This window comes from Orcinus orca, chromosome 3 (assembly GCF_937001465.1).
Source record: "Orcinus orca chromosome 3, mOrcOrc1.1, whole genome shotgun sequence".
NCBI classification, from domain to species: domain Eukaryota; kingdom Metazoa; phylum Chordata; class Mammalia; order Artiodactyla; family Delphinidae; genus Orcinus; species Orcinus orca.
Genome location: NC_064561.1, coordinates 57,825,755 through 57,847,698, shown reverse-complemented (window position 1 = coordinate 57,847,698; position 21,944 = coordinate 57,825,755). Strand labels below are relative to the sequence as shown.

At 48.6% G+C, this 21,944-nt stretch overlaps 2 protein-coding genes across 3 annotated transcripts in view; one reads left to right on the top strand and one right to left on the bottom strand.

Annotated features, from left to right (window-relative positions):
* The window catches only part of SLC36A1 (solute carrier family 36 member 1), a 164,730-nt gene that overhangs the window by 122,746 nt on the left and 20,040 nt on the right, over nucleotides 1-21,944 (top strand). The gene's annotated exons all lie outside the window — the stretch shown is intronic.
* The window catches only part of FAT2 (FAT atypical cadherin 2), an 85,683-nt gene that overhangs the window by 56,865 nt on the left and 6,874 nt on the right, over nucleotides 1-21,944 (bottom strand). For both annotated transcript variants that reach the window (XM_004280326.3, XM_049707784.1), the window contains exons 2-3: nucleotides 6,051-9,327; nucleotides 4,003-4,317 (exon numbers count right to left, since the gene is read on the bottom strand). In XM_004280326.3, coding sequence (XP_004280374.1) covers nucleotides 4,003-4,317; nucleotides 6,051-9,306 — 3,571 coding nt within the window. In that variant the 5' untranslated portion in view covers nucleotides 9,307-9,327. The remainder of the gene's footprint in view (nucleotides 1-4,002; nucleotides 4,318-6,050; nucleotides 9,328-21,944) is intronic.

Below are 21,944 nucleotides of genomic sequence, written 5' to 3'. Positions count from 1 at the left end.
TCTGTTCATCCCTCACCATCCTCCTTCTCTCTGCCTTCCCAGAGCTTCCTCTCTCCCTTCCCCCTCTTTGCATCTTGGAATCTGTCACTCTTTCTCCATCTCTGGTTTTTCTTTTCTCTCTGCCTCCCCCGCATCTTCTCAGGGCCAGTGTCCCTGGAATTGCTGCCTGGCCTCCTGGGCCATTGCCCGTGTTCTCAGCCTCGTCCCCCCTCTGAGGTTGGTGTCAGGATTTCCAGGGAGTGCCCATGTAGGATGGGGACATGGTGGAACCACCCCCAAGGGACTGTGTGAGGGTCCACCAAGGACCCTTCCTGGCACGAGGCGGGCATTCAGCCGATTCAGCTCTTATCATTTCTCTCCTCCAAACAAATGTCCCCCCCTATCACCCCATCTCAGCCCCTTCCCTCTCCCTCCCTTCCCTCATCCAGTGGTTTTATAACTACTGTTGATTCCACCTCTAATGGATTCTAGTTTCTTCTACTCTTTTTACCCTGACCCACCACCATCTAGGTCTTACCCCACCTACCCTGCCAGCTTCCTCTCCCCGCTCTGCCCTTCCTCAGAATCATAAGAGCCAGCACTCACTGAGCTCTTACACGTCCAGGCCTTCTTCAAAGCTCCTTATGTATCTCCATCTATTCACCCATTTAGTCCTCCCAACCAGCAAAGAGGTAGCTATTATTATCTCCATTTTACTGGTGAGCAAACTCAGACATAGAGCAGTCAAGTAACTTCCCCAAGATCTTACATTTGATAAGTGGTGGAAATGGATATGCCTTTAGAAAATGGGCCTACTTGCTCATAAAAGACTAGTAAAGACTGAGGAACGGTCAGACACTGGAGACCAAGGACACGTGAGGACTAGAGGTAGTGTGGGGTCCTGGATGGGAATAAGGATGTTAGCAGAGAAAACTGGGGAAATCTTAGTAAAGTCTGTATTCTCCTTAATAGCCTTGCACCAGTATTAATTCTTAGTTTTGATAAATGTGCTAGGTTAACATTAGGGGAAACTGAGTGATGGATGTATGAGAACTCTCTTTGCAACTCTCCTGTAGGTCTACAATTATTTCACCATTAAAAATTTTTAAAAGAAGAAAAAACTAAAAGGAAAAAAAAGAAAAAAAAATGGACGTACTTGCTCTGTCTTCAACAAGACCTGGGTCTTTTTCCCTCCTGGCTATTTCTCCTGTCACAGTCCTTGCCCAAGTGCCCTGCCAGACTGTTCCTTGTCAAATCCTCCGAATCCTTCAGCTCGGCATAGCCACCCCTGTTCCATGAAGCCGTTGCTGGTCTACCACACTGAGCAGCTTCCTCTCTCCTCTAAACAGTCACAGCACCACATCTACTCATATTTTAACAATGTGGTACTCTTTTTTTTATATATATAATTTTTTTTAAAAAAATCAATTAATTAATTAATTTGGCTACGTTGGGTCTTTGTTGCTGTGCGCAAGGGCTTTCTCTAGTTGCAGTGAGCGGGCGCTGCTCTTCGTTGCGGTGCACGGGCTTCTCATTGCGGTGGCGTCTCTTGTTGTGGAGCACAGGCTCTAGGCATGCAAGCTTCAGTAGTTGTGGCTCGTGGGCTCAGTAGTTGTGGCTCATGGGCTCAGTAGTTGTGGCGCATGGGCTTCGTTGCTCCACGGCACGTGGGATCTTCCCAGACCAGGCCTTGAACCCGTGTCCCCTGCATTGGCAGGCAGATTCTTAACCACTGCACCACCAGGGAAGTCCCAATGTTGTGCTCTTTACACTGGTTCTATAGCTTTTTTTACATCCAGATCTTCATGGTCCTGATGGATTGGATTCCTCAAGGCCTGAAATTATGTTTTATATCTTCCCCTCTCTCTACAGCACGTAATTTCAATGCCTCATCAGGGCAGACACCTTTAAACATTTGCTGAATAAATGAGTCTTGGGCTTAACAAAAGATTGTGGATGCTGGCAGAGATTCATTCATTCATTTCCCAATTATTGAGGTCCTACTGTGTGCCAGGACTTCATATTCTAGTGGGCAAAAAAAAAAATCAAGCTTCCTTTTCTGGAAAACCTTTGAAGTCTAGTGAAGGACATGGATAATTAATGGAATAATCACATACATGAATATAATGTTCTAAGTGATAAGTGTTTTTAAAAACTAGATGCTGCTGGGAGATGTATTATAGTGTCAGGAAAAACTTTTCTAAGGAAAGAACAGCTGGGCCAAAATCTGAAAGAAGAGCAGGAGTTAGCCTGAAAACAGAGAGAAGAGACTCCTGGCAGAAGGAATAGCATGTGCAAAGGCCCTGTGCCAGGAGGGGTCATGGACCAAGGCAGGCCATGTGGCTGGATCCAGAGAGTGATAGAGCAAGAGAGGCAAGATGAAGCCAGAAAGGAAAGCAGGGGCCCGGTCAGGCACAAGTCTGTGGGACACGGCAGGGTCTGGCTTTATCTTAAGGGCACAGGGAAGCCATCCAAGGGATCCAAGTATGGAAGTAGGACAATATAATGTGGATAAGAAAGGTGGGTGGGGCGGGGGGGCGGGGAATCATTGCTGACTTATTATTTTATTTTCAAATGTTCATGCTGATAAAAATTTCTTCTCAACTGTAGGAAGACTAAGAGCTCTCTGCCCTCTGGGGCATTTTGCCAGACCTGGTGTCAGGGAACTGTTGACAGTAAACAGAGCAGGGATTTGGAAGAAGTAGATAACCTATTGCCTTAGGTGAGAGATCTCTTCCCTCTTCCAAAAAGGGAGGGACAGAGTGGGCCCAGGCAGAGAGCCAGCTTAGGCCTGTTCTTCAAGAGAGAAGCATTCTCCTTCTAGGAGGACTAATCCGCTCCCCGAGGTCAAAGGTTCCAAACAGATGTCACAGGGCAAAGGGGCACTTGTATCCCCTGCCCACTGTCTGCCTCAGGATCCCCAGGCCCATCGCTCCTCCTGACTCCCTTTTGCCTTAAGGATCAGGAAGCTGCTGCCAGCACTCTCCCCTTCTCCTTCCTCCAATCTTGCCAGAGTTCTGTCCTTCCAGGACAAGAGTCAGTTGGAGCTGGAGAATGGGAAGTTGGGTTCGAAGGAGAGAATGTCAGCCTTCTCTGCAATAGGGTTGTTGTTCATGGTCAAGAGGCACATGTGGCCTTGGAGCCGTACCTGCAGCAGTGGGAACTGGCTCTCACCTTCTGCTGGGAGCCAGGCAGGCAGCATAATTGCAGGAAGCAGGCGGGAATAACACAGTCGGGTGTGAGGGGACTGTGGGCACAGAGGACACACCTGCTGTACACAGGGAGCTGCTGTCAGCTCCGGGCAGCTGTGGCCCTGCGGGATGTGTGGTCCATGTGGCCAGATCTTGTTATTTTAAGAACAACCAGAAATCTGGAATATTTTGCGAAATTTTTAAATGTTGGCAAAAACTTGAAAAATCACTGTTTAAAGCTTGTGCAGGCCAAACAGAACACCTCTGTGGGCTGCATCTGGTTCACGGCTGCAAGCCAATGACCGCTGGATTCCTCTAAACCATCCAAGATGGCCTTGGACCGAGGACAGACCTTTGTGAGACGGTTGGTTGCTCTGAAGTGGATCTGTATGGCCACCGTGCCGTGAGCAGGCTTGAGATCAGTGTGGGACTAGAGTTAAGAGATTCAACCTGTGGTTTGCGATTCTCAGGAATGGTCAGTTGTAAGCACTTGGAGGTCTGAAATAGTCCCAGCTTGACCACCTAGGGAACCTGCTTAGCTTCCCTGGGCTCCAAGGAAAGAAAACTCACATATTCTTATTCTCCCACAGAGATGGACTTTGCTGAGCAGCACTTCTCAAACTTAGCACACATCAAAATCCTCTGGACGTCATATTAAAATACAGATTTCTTGTCCCCACCCTGAGCTCTGATTGAGTAGGTCTAAGATGGGGCCTGAGAACTTGACTTTCTAACAAGTTCATAGGTGATGCTCATGCTGCCATTCTAGGACCACACTTTGAGAAGCACTGTGGTAGATAATCCTATGCACCCAGATTTCTGAGGTCCTTACCTGTGAGAGGATGAATAACAAAGAATCCCATTTGGTTGCCACTGGTGATATTGAAGGTCAGCTTCCCCTTGGAGCTGGAGTCCGGGTCCCAGGCATCTAGCTGAAGCACGGAGGTGTGCAGGGGTGCATCCTCCCGGACGGAGGGGTAGAACACGGGGCTGGACATCTGGGGTGGGTTGTCATTGACATCCAAAACCTCAATGTAGACTTCAGTTACAGAAGAGAGGGGGGTGGAACCCCTATCCACTGCCAGTACCGTCAGCCAGTAGCAGGACATGAATTCTCGGTCCAGGGGTGCGGAAGTCTGAATCATTCCTAGGGATAGTCAATCACCAAAGCCAAAATAGTTTAGAGCTCAAAGTAGCTTTAGAAAGCACTTTACCTAACACTCCTGAGATGGTACTGTGGAAAGGATATTGATAACTATTCCACGAGAAAAGGGAACTGTGGCTGATATGGCATGGGAGCTGCTGAGTTAAACACAGGGAAATTCATATCCTTATTGTAGAACCTCTCAGAGCCTTTCTCTGCTAAGATAGGCCCATGACTGGGGCATGTGGGCATATGCAGGGTTTCCAGAAGACCATGGTAGTTGACCTACTTTCTCCTGACTACTTCAAGCCGAGTCCAATTTATTCATTTCACATTCTCTAAGTGGGATTTCCTTACATTTGTCCTTAGACTGGTTCCTTCAAGCTTCAAGTCCTTATAGATACCAATTCAAGGGTAGGGGTTTGATAAATAAATTGCTGTTCCCCTCTCCTCATCTTCATGATTTTAGAGACTTGGCTTCATTCATTGGTTCTCTCATCTACAAATTGCTTATTATGAACTAGCACTGTTCTAGAAGTCGAGGGTCCAAGAGTGAGTGGAGGAGGCTTGTAGCCTAAGTTCTTATGGGTCCCACTCAGCTGGAAAGACCCAGATGACAGGGCAGAGCCTGTACTCAGAGCCATAGCATTGCAGAGCTGAAGGAACCTTACTCCTTTGACAGATGGGGAAACTGAGGCCCAGAGAAAGAGCATGACTTGACCAAGATCATGTAGCAAGTAAGCAGAAGAGCTGGGTCTAGAATTGACTCTCAATCTAATGCTCTTTCTACCACATCACCCTGCCCTCTACCCCGGAGAGAAATCATCCCATCAAGAAGGACCTACTTTTATTCACCTGGGATCTCTCCCAAGGTGCCTATCTCAGGACCTCACAAGTAGAGGGTGCCCAGTAAGTGTTTGCTGAATTGCACTTATTTTCTGTGGAGCTTCAAAGGTGCCACCTTTTTGGAGGACAATTTGAAAATATCTATTAGCATTGATATTAATTATATATCTATGGATGATGGATATATGGATATATGGATATTATATATCTATTAATGTTATCTTTTGACCCAAGAGCTCCATTTTTTAAGAGTTTTTCCTGTAGAGACTCATTGCATATGAGTAAAAGTATATGAACAAATGCAGCCATTAAAAAAGAATGAAGGAGATTTATATGTACTGACATATAAGATATCCTGGTGACAAAATAAGTTTCAGAATTAGTATCTGTTGTATTATGTTTTCATAATAATAAAATGAAAAGTGATAATATATCAGATGCAATGAGAAAAATTTAGAAGATTATAGGACAAATTCTTAATAGAGATTATGTCTGGGGAGATGGGACACAGAGAAACATTCATTTTTAAATTATATATAAAAATTTTATAACTATGATACATTATTTTTATAAGCATATATATGTAATGTATGTTTTTGTGTGTGTGTATGTGTATACAAGTGTGTGTGAGATGGTTGATTCAACTTAAATGGATATACATACATACACCCACATATGTATATATACATATATATACTATATATATAGTATATATATATATATATATATATGTATATAAATTAAAAATAAAATGAAAGGGACAGGAAGGAGTGTCCCTATTTATTGTTCTTTTTAGCCTATAGCCTGACTTCTTTCAGGACAGTGCCTGATTCCCTTAGGCCCATCCTCTCCCAGCACCTGGCCCTCCCATCCCATCCCACTCCTAGTACCTGTGTCTTGGTTGATGCTGAAGGCTGCAAGGTCGGTGCCAGCCCGCAGGAAGTACTGGAGCTCCCCGTCCAAGCCACTGTCCTCATCATGGGCAGCCACTGCCATCACTGAGGTTCCCGAGGGGCTGTTCTCCCATACCTGGCCCTGGTACACAAAGGAGGCAAAGCGGGGAGGGTGGAGGTTCTCGTTCACATCCAGGACAATCACCTCCACGCGGCAGAGGGTCCTTCGGGCCAGGGGCCTCCCGCTGTCACTGGCCCACAGGCTCAGGTTATACCCAGCCCTCCTCTCAAAGTCCAGCTCTTTCTCCAGACTGAGTGCCCCCGTCATGAGATTCACGTGGAAGGTCCCATGGGCATCATCCAATAGGACATATCGTACTTCTCCCGCAGGGCCCAGGTCAGGATCAGAGGCATCTAGAAATGTTAGAATGGTCCCTGGTGGCAGATCCTCTGGGACCTTAAGCCTGCGAAGTTCTGTAATGCACTGGGGAGAGTTGTCATTGGCATCTTCCAATGTGACTATCAGGTCGGTGACAGAGAAGAGCTGGTGACCCTTCCTGGGCTGGTCCCTAGCCTCCACCTTGAGTATATATTGAGGTTCTGATTCCCGGTCCAGGGGTCCTGTGACAACCAGTTCCCCAGTGAGGGGATGGAGGGAGAACTTCTCTGTGGGGCTTAGCAGGGTGTAGCGAACCCTCCCATTGTCCTCCGAGTCAGCATCTTTTGCTTTCAGCTCCGCAACTGTGGTTCCAACTTCTGCGTCCTCTGAGATGGTTACCTGGTACCCACCAGGAGGAAATCTGGGCGCATTATCATTCCAGTCTTCCACATTCACCGTCAGCAGCTTCCAGGAGGACTTCTGGGGAGTGCCCAGGTCATACACCGTTACATTGAGGATGTAGAAACTGGTGGCTTCATAGTCCAAGGGGGCAGCTACAGCGAGCAGCCCTGTTTCCAGCTCAATGTCAAAGCAGCCGTCTTCATTGCCATCTGCAATCACATAGACCAGTTTGCCGTTAAAGCCAGTATCGGGGTCGGTGGCTGCCAGGTGGGCCAGGGGGGTGTTGAGAGGAGCACGCTCAAGGATGTCAATGGACTGTGGGAAGTGGTCCTCAAACTGAGGGGTATGATGATTGATCTGATATGCACTTAAGGAAGTGAAATCCTCATCACTGGACTGCTGATTCTGAAGCTCAACAGAGAGCAGGATGGTCTTTGTGAAATGTGTCAATACCCCCGTTTTATCACACTTTACAGGGACCTCCAAATGAGGATCCTTCACTACAGTAACATTCAAAGTCATGGGCGAGGCATAGTTTTTCCCATCTGAGGCTGTAATTTTCAGGGAATAGTTGATGGGTTGACCAGTAGTATGGTTCCTAAAAGGGCGTTTGAGGGATATCACTCCAGAGAAATGATTTAGATGAAAATACTCTAGTTCGTTGCCTGACACAATCTCATATTTTAGGTTCTGAAGCTCATCCACATCTATAGCTGACACGGTCATTACTGATTTTCCTACCGGCCAGTCTTCATGGATAGACCCAGTGCAATTGACTTCCTCAAACATAGGCTTGTTGTCATTCAAGTTCTTGAGCCTAAGGGAAACAGACACTTCTTTTTCCTGGCGAAATGGGGATCCCCAATCTGACGCCCATACCTGGAAGGTGTAAATTCTGTTCATGAGCTCATAGTCCATGGGTTTGGAGGTGGAGATGATCCCCAGGTAAGGGTCGATAGAAAAGGGCACAGAGTTTGGGCGAGCGATGGAGTAGGTGACGTATCCATTGTCTCCATGATCCTGGTCTGTGGCCGTAACAGTCAAAACGCTGGTGCCTGGAGGGATGTTCTCATCGAAGGTGCCATAGTAGGAGGACTTGTTGAACATGGGGGCATGATTGTTACAGTCCATAATGTCAATGACCACAGTGGTGGAGGCCAGGCCCAGTGAGGTTCTGATGTGTAGCTGGTACTGAGCTCGGTCATGGAAGTCCATGAGCTTCGTGGTGGTGATCAGCCCCGTGCGAGCATTCAGTTTAAACGCTGCACTCTCTGAGGATGGCTTTAGAACATACTTCAGGTTGGGGAAGGCGTGGGTTACTTTCACTATCACCACACGGCTATCAGGAGGGGAAAACTCACTAAGCTGCACTCTGTAAACAGCCTTCTCAAATTTGAGGGAAGCCAGTTTGGAAGGAGGTAGGTGAAAGCCCCTGATCTGGGAATAAGAAGAAGGTCTGCTCCCACCCCTGGCCTGCAGGCTGAGGTTGAATCCATGAGGGTGTTCCATCCAGTTGATGTCTTTGACAGAAACCAAACTGAACTCACTGCTCCGGGCGTAAGACTTGATGGCTTTGAAGTTCTTTCCAGGGTCACCACCAACAATTTCCAGCGAGTCCACGTCACCACCTGAGCTCTCTGCATCCACCACCACCATGGCATAGGTGGCGTCGTCGCTGCTCTCTGGTATAGCCAAGACCACTGAGGCAATGGCCGGGAGCTTCCTGAGGGCAGGCTCCACGTGGATGACCAGTGCTGCCAAGTTACCAAATCCGTTGCCCTCTGAGATCTTCCGCATGCGGTCCACAGCCAGCACCTGCAGCTCATGCTTCCCTCGCCAGGTGACGTTGAGCTTCCCGGCCAAGGTGACCACCCCGCTGGTAGGATGGATGGCAAACATCTCCGACCTCGTGTTAAAGGTGTAATAGAACTCGGCGTTCCGGCCCAGGTCAGCATCCGTGGCGCTCACCTTGCAGATGGGGCTCTTGAGGGGCATGTCCTCAGAGATGGTGACTCGGTATGAAGGCGGGGAGAAGAGGGGCTTCAGGTCATTCTGGTCCAGGATGTGGACCACCACGCGGGTCAGAGCTTCTAACTCCGGGGTCTTCTCCGTGGCTTGGATGATGAGGGTGTAGCTGTCTCGCACCTCCCTGTTCAGAAGGGCTGTGTTGCTACTCTTTGTCCTTATTCTCAGAAAGCAGAAGTTGCCTACCATGTACTCCTCTGTTTTAAACACGTTGGCCACATCTCCAGAGATAATCCGGTACCTCACTGCCCACTGGGGGTCTGTGAGATAGATGCCCATTTTCTCAGAGCTTTCCACGTAGGTCTTGGGAGCAGAGTTTTCATAGATGGTCACATTATAAAGGGGGTGTGTGAAACGCCAGGCTGATGAGATGATCCCTTCTAGGGGTTTCTCACAAGTTGTACAATGAAGCAAGAAAATGGCAAACCCCAGCAAGGCAATAATCATGATGGAAAACCTCCCGAAACCCTGGGCAGAAAAAGAAAGGGTACAAGTTAGCAAAGAAATGGTTCCTACTGCCGTGGTTCTTAACTGGGGTGGTTTTGCCCCTCAGGAGATATTTGGCAATGTCTGGAGGTATTTTTGGCTACCCCAGCTTGTGTGCAGGAGGTGCTACTGGCATGTAGTAGATAGAGGACGGGGATGCTGCTAAACATCCTACAGTGCACGGGACAGATCCCCACAGCAAAGTCAGTAGGGCTGAGATTGCAGAACCTTGTGTTTGAAGAATAACAGACTAGTTTAAGTGCTTCCTGAAGGGCATCCGGCAGATACAACACTGTCCTTACCACTTCTCTCCTTTTCCCAAAACCTTCAATGTCTCCCCAGTGATGGTGGAATCATTCTGACCAGGTACCCAAGCTTAGCAGTCTGGCCCTAAGTACTTCTGACAAGACCCCTCCATCAGGGCTCAGCTCCAGTTGAACTGAGCTGTGTCTGCACACGTAGGGGCTGCAGAAAAGCAAAGGGACCACGATCACAGGCCTGGCGTCAGGCTGCTAGGCTGTCAGGCCTGGCTCCGCCACTTACTAACTGGGTGACTTTCTAGGCAGGCCATTTCACCTCTGTGAGACTCGATTTCCTCTTCTGTAGAATAGGAATAAGGATATTAACTACCTCATTGGATTGTTGTGAAAATTAAGTGAAATAACAAAGGTAAATGACCTAGCATAGTGCCTGGCACATAGTAAGTTTTAATGTAATATTAGCTATTATTAGTCATAGGAATCTAAGTTTCATAAAGTGAAGGGACCTGCCCAGGGCCTTACAGCTAGATAGAAACGAAGCAAGAATTAGACCTGGAGCTCCTTGCATCACAGGCCAGGGCTGCTACCCCATCCCAGGCTTACCTCCACCTATCCCACCACAAGTCCCTTTGGACAGAGCCTGATTCTGACTCATCTTGTAACCCTGAACAGAGAAAACCCCTCCCTTCCTGGAATGTCAGAGCTGAAATGGACCTGAGAGATGATGGAGCTCAGATCCCCCTTCTCAGGCCTAGATAGGGAAATAGAGCCCCAGGTGGGGGAGGGGTCTTGCCCCAAGTCCCAAGGTGGGTGGCCAGGTAAGAACCAACCCCTGGAGATTGTTGAACTAACCGTGAATGAACGCTTCACCCTCTAAGAGCTGCTTCTCTTCTGCATCCTCTCCCTTCCGCTTCCCGAATGCCTCATCCCTGAACTCCAGCCTGGGTCAAAATGTGAGACTCATCAGAGCCGAGGATGGGGAGGGGGACCGGGTAGGGCAGAGTTCGGTTGCCAAACCGGGTCTTCTAGAAGCAATGTGTGAGGCTGCGTACACCAGGCTGGTGGCCGGCCTGCCCTTGGGAGTCTTGACTCCGTGGAGTTCATGGCTACCAGCCAGATGTGCCGAGCATTCTTGGAGGAAACAGGCAAAACTTGTTTTTCCAGTTGCCTTGGTCTTCAAAGGCAAGGAAGAGTTAAACTTCCAGGCAAGGGGGAAAGGGAGAGGCTTGGATCCTTGTCTTTCCAGAGTCCTGAGAGAACCAAATGCAGGTTCTTTAAGACCTCGTGGGTTGCATCTCAACATGGGAAGGAGGGTGGAGGCAGAAATGGAAAAGCCAACCTAACTTGGCCTCTGAAAGCCTCCTCCTTCCAGCCTCCCTGCCACCATCCCTCGCTTGAGATCCTGTTGGCGGCGCCCTAAACCCAGCACCTCAGAAGAGAGGGGGCAGGATGGAGGTAGATTCTATGCTTAGGGTCCTAAAGCCAGGGACAGAAAAAGATGCTGTCTACTCCCCACCCTTCCTGCCCCCTTGCTGTCACCCCTTGCTTGCCACCACAGCCCATGAAGGACCCGGCCACAGGGAAAAGCCACACTCACCCATCCCTGACACAATCCGCTGCAAGCACGAGGACACCCCTGAATCATTTGGACCCCACCCCTTCCCCCAGGATGGCATTGCTTTTGAAGTTGAAGACCCAGGGGGGAAATGAGTGCTTACCCCAGTCCCAGGTCCACACTCACTCCTTGGCCCGGCGAGCCCAGGGTGTGTGCAGCCTCCCAGCGCTGCCTGCCCTGATTTGGGGAAAGCTTCCTGTTCACCAGGTCAGCACCTGTGGAGGGCAGGTCCCAACAAGACACTCCGCTCAGCAGCTGCAGGGGCGCCTTGAGAGCCGGAGTCCTTAAGGTGAGCTGTAGGGAAGGGAGCAGGGATGGGGTCTCCCTCGGGGGCAATAAGATGCCAAAGGGGGTGCACCCTTGTGTAGGGGTTTGGTGCCCATGGCTGTGTTCAAGCCGTGGGACCCACAGACCTGGTGAGTGGTTTGCTGGGGGAGGGGCCTGTGTCTGATATTTGTTTCTGGCACCACACCTGGGCAGGTGAACAGGCTTACAGGGTGCAGGGGCATATGGGCTCCCTGGGCTACCCTCCCACCTCATACCACCTAGGACCACTATTTTGAAACATCTTGTGAAAACATAGATCAGTTCTTATCACTTCCCTGCTTAAAATTTTCCAGTGGCTTCCCACAGCATTTAGATGAAAATCTGAACTTGTTATCATGGCCTGGAAGGCTCCCCACCATCTGGGCCCTGCCTGTATCTCCAGTGATGCCTCCTACCACTCTCCCCATTGTTCACCAAGCTGCAGCCATAAGGGCCTTCTTTCTCCTCTACAAACATACTAAACTGGGATCTGCCTCAGGGCCTTTGCACTTGCTGTTTCCCTCTATTTAAGATTCTCCCATGGCTAGCTTCTTGTTATTATCCATTTCTCACCTCTAATGTCACTGCCTAACCCCCAGTTTGATGTAGCCTCCTTCCTAAAGCCCTTCTTTATCACATCACCCCATTTTCTCCGTGGCACTTGTCACCTCCCAATATGTTCTTATTTATTTGTTTACTGTCTCCTGCCCTAGATGCTAGGCTCCATGAAGACAGGAGCTTTTTGATCTTATTCATGCACGAATTCCCAGTGCCTAGATCAGTGCCTGGTACATAACAGAGCTCAATAAATACTAATTGAAAAATGAAAGGATCTGGACTTAGGGAAAGCAATGACAAAGTGAAAGCTGAAAGAACCTTTAGCGATCATTCCTTCCTTTTTGATGCTGGAAAATAAAGTCCCCCAAAAAGAAAGGGACTTGCCCAAAGTCACAGGGTGAGAACCAGAGCCAGGTTCTTTCCTCCCAACCATGCTGCCAGAAAGAGAAACTGTGTTCACCTGTAAATCCAACTGTGGGTTCGAGCCCAACTCCACCACTTGCTAACTGTATAACCTTGGGGAATTTAACCTCTCTGAACCTCAGTTTCCTCATCTGTAAGATGGGGCTATTAACAGTACTTCTTTCCTGGGGTTTTATGAAGATGAAATACAATCGTGTACATTAATATGCTTAGCGTTGGTGCCTGGCCCATAGAAAAGCACTCAATAAATATTAGTCTCAAAGCCAAAGCAGAATCAAAGCCTGAGGCCGGGGTGAGGGTGGGGTAGACTGAACCCCCTGGAGAAGGCCCAGCTTGCGCCCCAGTGGAGCAGGAATCCGCTGTTCCCTGGTCAAGTCTAAGCTTGCTGGCCCAGCCGCAGGCTCTGCTGGGAAGCTGCGAGCAGGCGCTTGTCTGGGGTGGGGCCTCATGCTCTTGGCTCCCCAGACTCAGAGAGAAATCTGCATGTGGGTGAATGTGCACATTTGCAAGAAAGCACACACACACACACACACTTAGGAGGCAATTTTGAATAATTGTGTGGGTACGCTAATTGTGTGCGCCTGGTTGGCAGAACGCATACTGTGTGAGTAAATAAACTGGTAGCTGTGGGGCTTGTGTGTACATGGGTGTGAGCAAGTGCAGGTGTGGGGTTTCGTGAATGGACCCTTTTAGGACATATGTGTGAATCAAACTCTGTCTCCATGTAACTCCCAACCCCATTTCATGCATGGGGAAGGCAGCAGAAGGTGGTTCACAGGACAAAGCTTCTGGCTGTGTGACTTTGGGCAAGTGGCTTACCTTCTCTGATTCTTAGTTTCCTGACTTCATAATACCATTTTGAGAATGAAATGAGTTAATGTACATAAATGCTGAACGTGATGTGTGACACAATTTTTGAAAAATATTACGAAGTACTATTACTTTTTAGCAGCCAGCTCAGACTATTCACTGTTGAGTTTGTGGGTAATGAAAACTCTCAGATGTCTTTTCACATCTTCTCCAATCTGTTCTTGTGCAGGCTGATCTTCTGCAACTAAATAACGTAGGATTTTAATGAGAACAGTGATTCATTTCTCCTTGTGTTTCACTCACTGCCCCAGCATCCCAGAATCTTAGTTCTAACGTTCAGAAACTTGGTGGTTGTAACATCTATGTCTTTATCCGAGTCATTGATAAAAGTCTGAACACAACTGGCAGGATAAGTGCTCTGAGGTCTATCCTCATTTTCTTGGTTAGTGATCTCAAGTGCAATTCTGGAACGACTCATCTCACAATGTGGAGAGCTCCCCGTCACTGGGGGAATCCAAGCAGATTCTGTGTGGCCACTCGGGAAGGATATGCTACTCTAGCGGGATAGGTGCCCTTGGGGGAAACAAGGAGAGCTCTAAAGTCCTTTCCATCTTATACTGGTAGGTTCTTCGGCTTGTGTAGGCCTATGGGATTGCCTCTGGCTGTGGATCAGGAAAATCATTCGCGATGCCTATTCAGTGGTCAGTGTAGTAAGCTGACCTGGCTCTCAGGAGACCTAGGTCTAAAGCCACTTATTCCTGTGACTGGTCAAATCAGTCACCTAAGCCCTCTGGACCTCCTTCTTCATCTGTAAATGATGTGTGTATATTGGGGGAAGGGGAGGGAATGGATCTGTGATTTCGGACCCCTCTATTGCTTTCAGGGGCAGAATCTCTTTTTTCCTGATGAAATTGTACTTGGAAACACAGCCTATAAACAGATAAAAGCAGAGCTGCACTATTGAAGCAGGGCTCGAGGCCTAGGACCCTGCCCCCAGGTTTGTCCCTCACTCCCTTGGGAAGCACAGGTTTGAAAAACTGGACTAAGAGCCCCTCCAGATCTGATAAGCGGGGGCTCTGCTATGCTAACGTCCTGTGTCCCGCCTACATGTTCTAAGCGGTGTGGTTGGGTGTTCTGTGATTCTAATGCTCTGTGACCTGTATCCGTAATGGTCCATGTGCAGTGGCTCAGGCATTTTAGTTCTAGGAGCCTGTGACACTGTTGGTAATTCTATCCCTTCCACGGGGAAGCAGATGTACTTGAAGAAATTCAAAGCCAAATCAAACTTCCGCTAAAGAAGCTCATACCAAATTTGTTCAAAATGCCAGGCTTTGTTTCTTTCTTTCTTTTTTTAAATTTATTTTTGGCTGCGTTGGGTCTTCATTGCAGCCCGCGGGCTTTCTCTAGTTGCGGCGAGCAGGGGCTACTCTTCGTTGAGGTGCACGGGCTTCTCGTTGCAGTGGCTTTTCTTGTTGCGGAGCACGGGCTCTAGGCACGCAGTCTTCAGTAGTTGCAGCATGTGGGCTCAGTAGCTGTGGCACACGGGCTTAGTTGCTCCACGGCATATGGATCTTCCTGGACCAAGGATCGAACCCGTGTCCCCTGCATTGGCAGGTGGATTCTTAACCACTGTGCCACCAAGGAAGTCCCCAGGCTTTGTTTCTGACGATGAAATTCCTCCCATCACCCAGGCACAGATCAGCAATGACATTCTCCCTCATGGCCCAGCAGCTTCCCTTTTCTTAGGCATGACACAGACATTAACTAACAGCCACAGCATACTCCTAGGAAACGCATCTGTCCTTTCACTCCCATTTCTCAGGTAAGACAAACTGAGGTTTGCCTGGCACACCCAAGGCCACCCAGAAGGGGGCGGCTGTACTGATAACAGAGAGCCGGATCTCCTGAAGCTGAGTGCTCTGGATTTCCTAGACTGAGGGGAGAAGCAAAGAGGGAAGATATTTTTCAAAGTTTGGAGAGTCTTTCCTGAAAGAAGGAGTCACTGGATTCATCCCTCTGGATTGGAGAATGTCCATACTCTCCCCCCAAAATCTGAATGTGAATTTACAAAGGATTTGGGTGCCCTCAGCATTTATTTTCTGACCTCCCACCCCCATCCCCCATCTCTGTCCCAGGCATCCAGTGTTAGGGCTGGCTCCTATGGCTCTCAAGAAAGAATCCTAAATATATTCTGTTTATGACAAAGGCTGGGAAGTGGGGGGAGGGTGGGACCAGGGAGCAGGAATTAGGAGGGGTTGTGCCTTTGAGCCAGATTAAAACTGTAAATGAAAGAATGTTGACATTCCAGGTACCTGCTTGTTAGGAAGTCTTTAGCTACTGAAATAATTTTTCTACTTAGTCTTTGGGAGCCATGGAAAGTTTTAGAGAAGAGGCAGGACCAGAGCAGAACTATATGCTAGGAAGAGTAATCTAACATCAGATCAAAAGGGGAATTTTCACATTCAAGATTCCCACTCTAGTGTGGACTGGGCTTGAACACCAGCTCTATTGGTTTAAGCCAACTGGAATTCAGGAATTGGTAGGAGGGACTGATTTACTTCTAAGAAACTTGGATGAACACTTGAGTCCTGTGCTAGTTTGTAGGCAGCCGCTGCTGGGTTCTCGTGTAACAAAAACAAATCAAAGAACTGGGTATGAGCAGGAAAAGGACCAGAGGCTTGAGCCCTGGATGGGCCATGTGACCTTGGGAAGGCCACAGAACTTCTTCTGAGCCTCAATTTACCTGTCTGTAAAATGGAGATAATAATAGCTACTTCTACCTACTTCTCAGGGCTGGAGGAAAGACAGCTAATATGATAGGAGAAAGCATAGGGAGGAAAGACGCAGAGTAACACCTTATTAGGACCAATAATGGCTTGGTAAAAGGCAGCTGGAACCACCAGTGGACTGGGAGGCAGTCTCAGGAGAGCTGCTTGTAAAAGCAAGGCCTACCCAAGCCTGGAATTAAGGGGAAGAGAAACGACTGAAAAGGAAGTTCTCGCCTAGGGCATGGGTGAAAGGGAGCTGGGACTTGGGGTCCCCTTTTTTATCAGTATTCTGGTTATTATTGATGACAAAAATTATACTGTCTTACATCTGGATGGTAATCTATATGTTTTCAAAACACATCTGCATGCATATTCTCACTTGGTCTTTGGGGAGAAGACCCATTATTGGATAGAATTAATAGTAAGAAAGTGGTCTCTAGAGTCGGATACACCTGCTTTCAAATCCTACTCTACAGCGGTGTGACCTTGGGCAGTTATTTAACCTCTCTGGTCCCAGAAAAAGGGGAAATGAGAGTAGCAGCTATCTCATGGAACTGCTGAGAAGGCTGCAAGAGTCAATGCATTGTACATTCCCAGCACAGGAAACACTCAGTGCCAGTTAGTTATTGTATCAACCTCATCCTTATTGTGACACTTATTATCACTGTCATTTTGTAAATGAGAAACTGAAGCTCAGATCATTGGAAGGCTCTTGCCTGGGTTTACCCATCTAGTAGGTGGTGGATTCAAGTACTGACCCAGAACAGGAATCCATATTCCAAGAAGGGAGACTCAGAGGGGGCTGGAGTGGCTGGGGCTGATTCTCTAGAGCAGCACTCCATCAGAACTTTCTACAGTGATGGATTGTTCTATGTCTGAGCTGTCCAGTGTGGGAGCCACTAGCCCATATATTCCTCTTTATACCAATGTTGTCCTTAAATATAATTTCTAATTTTTTTCATGGAGGAAGGGGCCCACAAAAGCTAAAGTGACTAGGGCCCTTGAAAGTCAGAATGTGACCCTGGGGAGATAGACATTTGAAGGAAACACAGGGCTTCCAGGCACCTGGGCTTTAAGGAAGAAAAGAGACAAAGTGGGAGATGATGAGAAAGTGTTTTGTTATTGGACTTCCTCTGCCAAAGTCATTTATTCACTCGCTCACTCAATACTTCTTTTTTGAGGGCCTACCCTGTGAGGGCATTCTAGAACAGAGAATAGGACAGGTGAGGTCCCTGCTCTTGTGGGGATTGGATTCTAATGGCAGAGAGAGGGCGATGATAAATTTAAAAATATACTCTATCATCAGGTGATGAAAAGTGATATGAAGGAAAATCATGCAAGGCAAGGTTAGAGAGTGATGGAGGGGGCGCTGTTTTTGAAAGGGCGGTCAGGGAAATCCTACATGACAAGGTGACATTTGAGCAGAGGGAGGGCCACAAAGCCATCTTGAGAAAGAGTTCCAGGCAGAAGAAACAGGCAGTGCAAAGGCCCTGGGGCAGGAGCAAGGAGACCGCAGACAGACTAGAGGGAGCAAGGAGAGAGGGGTACCTGCAAGATCAGGGAGGTGGCCCAGGGCGATTCAGCCCAAAGAAAAGACCTGTAGTGAGGTGGGATCCCATCACAGGATTTACATGATGGTTCTGTAAGGAGCAGAAGGAGGGAGGGTCGTGCTGCTGGACATAAAATCTTAGAGCCCTTCAAGACCATCCCCTGTGGCCAAGGGGTGGTGTGCAAGCTGTCCAGCTGCAATTCGTTTTGTTGGGCCTATAATACATTGTTTTGTTGTTTGATGGTTTTCTACTTAATTACTTAACATATAAACATTGGGAAGCTTCACCCAAAAATCTAGATTCCAACTTCTGTTTACCAAAGTGGAGGGCACTGTCTGTGTCCACCCATGGCATGGTTGGCTGGAGTTGAGTGGTGGCTGCCCCCTTTAGATGGGGCCTGGGCTCTCTAGTCCCCCCTCCCCAAGCTCTCCCGGATGTGGAGGCCATTTCAGCTACTGTTTATCTCCAAGGTAGTTTTCTAATAGAAGAGACACATATCTGTACCTACACCGCTTTCCAAACTGTGAAGAAAATACAATCCAGGATGGCCTCCTGTTCACACACTGGGCCTGCTTCAGCCCTGAGGCTCCCGCCAGCTGTAGACATTTGAGTTTGGAGCCCCTGACACTCACTGAGCCCCAGAGAGAGCAAGGGATCTCTTCGTCTTGGGGTTGCCTATATGGGTCCATGAGCTTTGCATCTGGAGCTGAAAACTCCCTAAATCAGAGGGCATCCCAGGATCAGAGGGCTTGGACGGAGGGCGAATCCTGCCCCACTTCTTCCAGGGCTCTCTGTCCAGAGAGGTTTGTAAGAGCAAAACCAGCTCCAGTTCAGCAGGGCATTGAACCTATTTATCATTTAGAAGCTCTGGAGACAAAGCAAGAGGAACAGAGCACCTCCTCTAAGTTCTGCGTTTGTGCCTTGGGATCCATCAGGGCACAGTGTGAACTCAGCCCTATGGGAAGGCCAGGGGGAACCCTGGAGTCTCTCCTCCTGGTGGGGCAGCCTCTGGCCAGGCAGGGACCAGGAGGCCTCCTGTATGGGAGGAGGCTGCCCTGAAGGCCTGGGTTTGGGGGTGGCTCTCTGCAAGCCTGGAAGGTTGTGTTCTGAAGTCAAGAGATAGACTCCCCCGGAGGACCGGAAAGCTCCTTTCAGAGGGCAGAACAGATTGCAGAGGCCAGAATGTCCCTGCTGCATGGACTTCATCCGGCGGGGTCCTTCCTCTTCTGCGTTCCTTGAAACTCTTTGATCCAATGAAATCCTGTGTCTTTCCAGGAACTATGAATGAGTTTTCAGACGTCTAGACATCAAGTTCCAACAGGATGACTTGGATCTCTGAGCCTCTGTTTTCCTCATCTTTAAAAGAGAGATACTAACTGAACCCACCTCAGATAGTTCTGAAGGTTCGACTAGATAATTTATATTAAGCAGTTAACACAGTGCATGATACCTAGCAACCGCTAAATAAATATTGGCTGTTATTTAAAAATGATCGTTATCATTATGGAAACTGGATTGAAACCCAGCTGCTGCCCTGAGCCCCGTGCCCATTCGTTCCCACCTTCACCTTCTGAGACATCCCTGTGAAGTTCCCAAACCTCCCTAGGGCACAGTTTACAAACTGCTAGGAATCTAATCTCCATTTTGTGGAGATCGGAAAACTATGCCCCAAGAAGGGAAGTCCCATAGTGCTACGTACTAAGTCACATCACACGTTGGTGGCGCACCTGGAACCAGAACCCGGTCTCCCCATCCTGGGTGCTTTGCCCTGCTTTGCACTGGCTCCCTGCAACCCGGCTCCTCTACCAACCTGGGGCTCCTCAGGAACCCACACAGGCAGGGTCTCCTACCCAGGAGAGTGCAGGGGAAGGAGCCAGCCTTCGGGGTCAGACCTGCCCTCCCATCCTGCCTGTGCTTTCGTCTGGGGGCCTGGCTTCCTCTCTCCGAGCCTCCGTTTCCCCATTTGTGAAATGGGGCTGGCAGCGGTTACCTACTTGGAGGATTCAATGAGCTTATGCATGCAAAGCATTTAGCACTCCTTTGGTGCCGAGGGGCCTTGGTAATATATCAGAGGGCCCGGGAGGGGATCAAGCCGGAGACCCCTGAGCAAACCCCCTCATTTCATGGGGCCTCCACTTGTCCATCTGGGAATTGGAACTAGTCCCTGCTCTCCTGCCTTCCTGGGTAACTCTCCACTGAGCTGTTGTCAAATGATGCTCTGAAGAAGGCGACATTTGGGGAATAGGAAATGTTTACAGAGGCACAGGCCCTGGTCATAGCTGATGTTTACTGAACATTTACTATGCGCCAGGCCCTGTGGTATGTGCTTGGCAGGCATTATCACTTTTAAGCTGGTTTACAGCAACCCTGTAATTATCCTCATTTTGCAGAAGGGATAAATGAGACTCAGAGAGGTTACCTAAGCTCCAAGTTCACACAGCTAGTTTGCGGCCAAAGCAGGATTAAAACTCAGATAACCTGGGTGTCTAGCAGTTCCCTGGCCTGCTCCGCGACGGTGCCCACAGCGTGGAAAGAGCTCTTGGGAGGGGGAGAGTTTTATGATCCTTCCCCCACACCAGGGATCATATAACCGTATGTCCTCTCCCACCAGCAAACACAGATTCTCAGCAAAGCCTTCATCCCCAGTTCCATCATTCTCCCTCTGGCTGAACCCAGCCCAGCAGTGCTGTCTGTCTGTCCAAGTCCAATCCTCTCTGAGCAGAACAGCTTAGGACAAAGCTGGCAAGTAGGCAGGCCTTGCTTGGCAGGTGAGGAGCTGGTTCTAGCAGTGGGGCAAGACAGGCAGCTCCCTCCGCTGTTGGCGGTCCTGCTGTGGAGCTGGCTGAACCTGAACTGTAGGGCCAGAGGCAAGAGAGGGGTTAGGGATGATTTGGGAGCATCAAGGTGCATACTAATGAGATGCAAATGAACCTCTGCGGGGACTCCAGCTCAAGCCCAGAGTCCCACATTCAAGCCCCCTGGGCTGTGTCCACACCGGTTCCTCTTACCCATGGTAACTCTGTGCTCTACCCAGCCACTGGCAGACACAGAACTCAACAGAACTGCTGGGCCTGCTGTGTTCTCATCAGACAGGGCTGGCCATTGAATTGAACCAGGGGCTACATCTTGGGAATTCCCGAAGCGGGTGGGTGTAGGGGTTACAAATACATAGTCCAAGCCCCACCCCAAATCTACTGAATCAAAATCCTTAGGGGTGGGGCTCAGGAATAGATGTTTAACAAGCTCCCGGGGTGATTTCCGTGACTGGTGTTTGGGATGCGCTGAAGGTGGTAATCGCTTTCTTTAGGATCCTGTGTTCTACCATGCCTTGTTGCAAAGTTGATATCGCATATGTGGCCTTCTCGTGGCCCTGGTGGAGAGAGGCGGGTGGGGAAGTTAGGAAAAGACTGAAATCTCCATGACTCTTTTAGGCTAGACGAGTGCTTCTCAAATGTCAGTGTGTTAAAAATCACAGCCTCATTCTTAAGAAGTTTGATTTCATAGGGCTGTGGTAGAACTCGGAGGGCATGTTTTCCCCTGTAGATGGGGAACACTGGCTCCCGGGCAAAGCAGCCACAAGGTTATCTCTAAAGTCAAACAGAAGAGCAGACAGGAGAGGGAAACAACAGATCTGATTCCTGCCTGGAAGTCTCTGAGTCTGCAAATGTCTCCACTCATTAGCATCTCAAACCCCACAGACAACCGTTTACCTTCTTGCGGATAGGTCTGTCCCAGATAGAGACACAATGTTGTGAACATTGTTCACAATGTTCCCCTTGCAATGAATAGAACTGAACTGAAAATCAAAGGGTTCCAGCCACACACACATACCTCAAGGGCCCAATAATTCCACTCTTAGGCATTTACACAGCGGAAGTGTGTACGTATGTTCATGAAAGATTCACACGAGAATGTTCAGAGCAGCACTGTTTATAATAGCCCTCTGTTGGAAATAGCCTGAATGTCCATCAAGAGCAGATGGCTAAGTAAATTGTGGCTTGGTCATATAGTGGAATACTATACATCAAAGAAAATGAAAGTATTGCTCTAGGCAACAACAGAGATGAATCCCCCTCACATAATGTGGGGTGGAAACAGCTATATACAAAAGAGTATATACTGTGCTATTCCAACGATATAAAACTTTAAAACAGGCAAAACTCATGTATGGATTACATTAGGATAAAGTTACCCTTGGGCAGGGGAAGAGGGGTGGTTAGTAACTGGAAGGGGCACAAAGAAGGTTTCTGGAATGGTGGTAAAGTTCTGTTTCTTTATCTGGGAGCTGGTCAGTTTCTGGAAAGTTCAT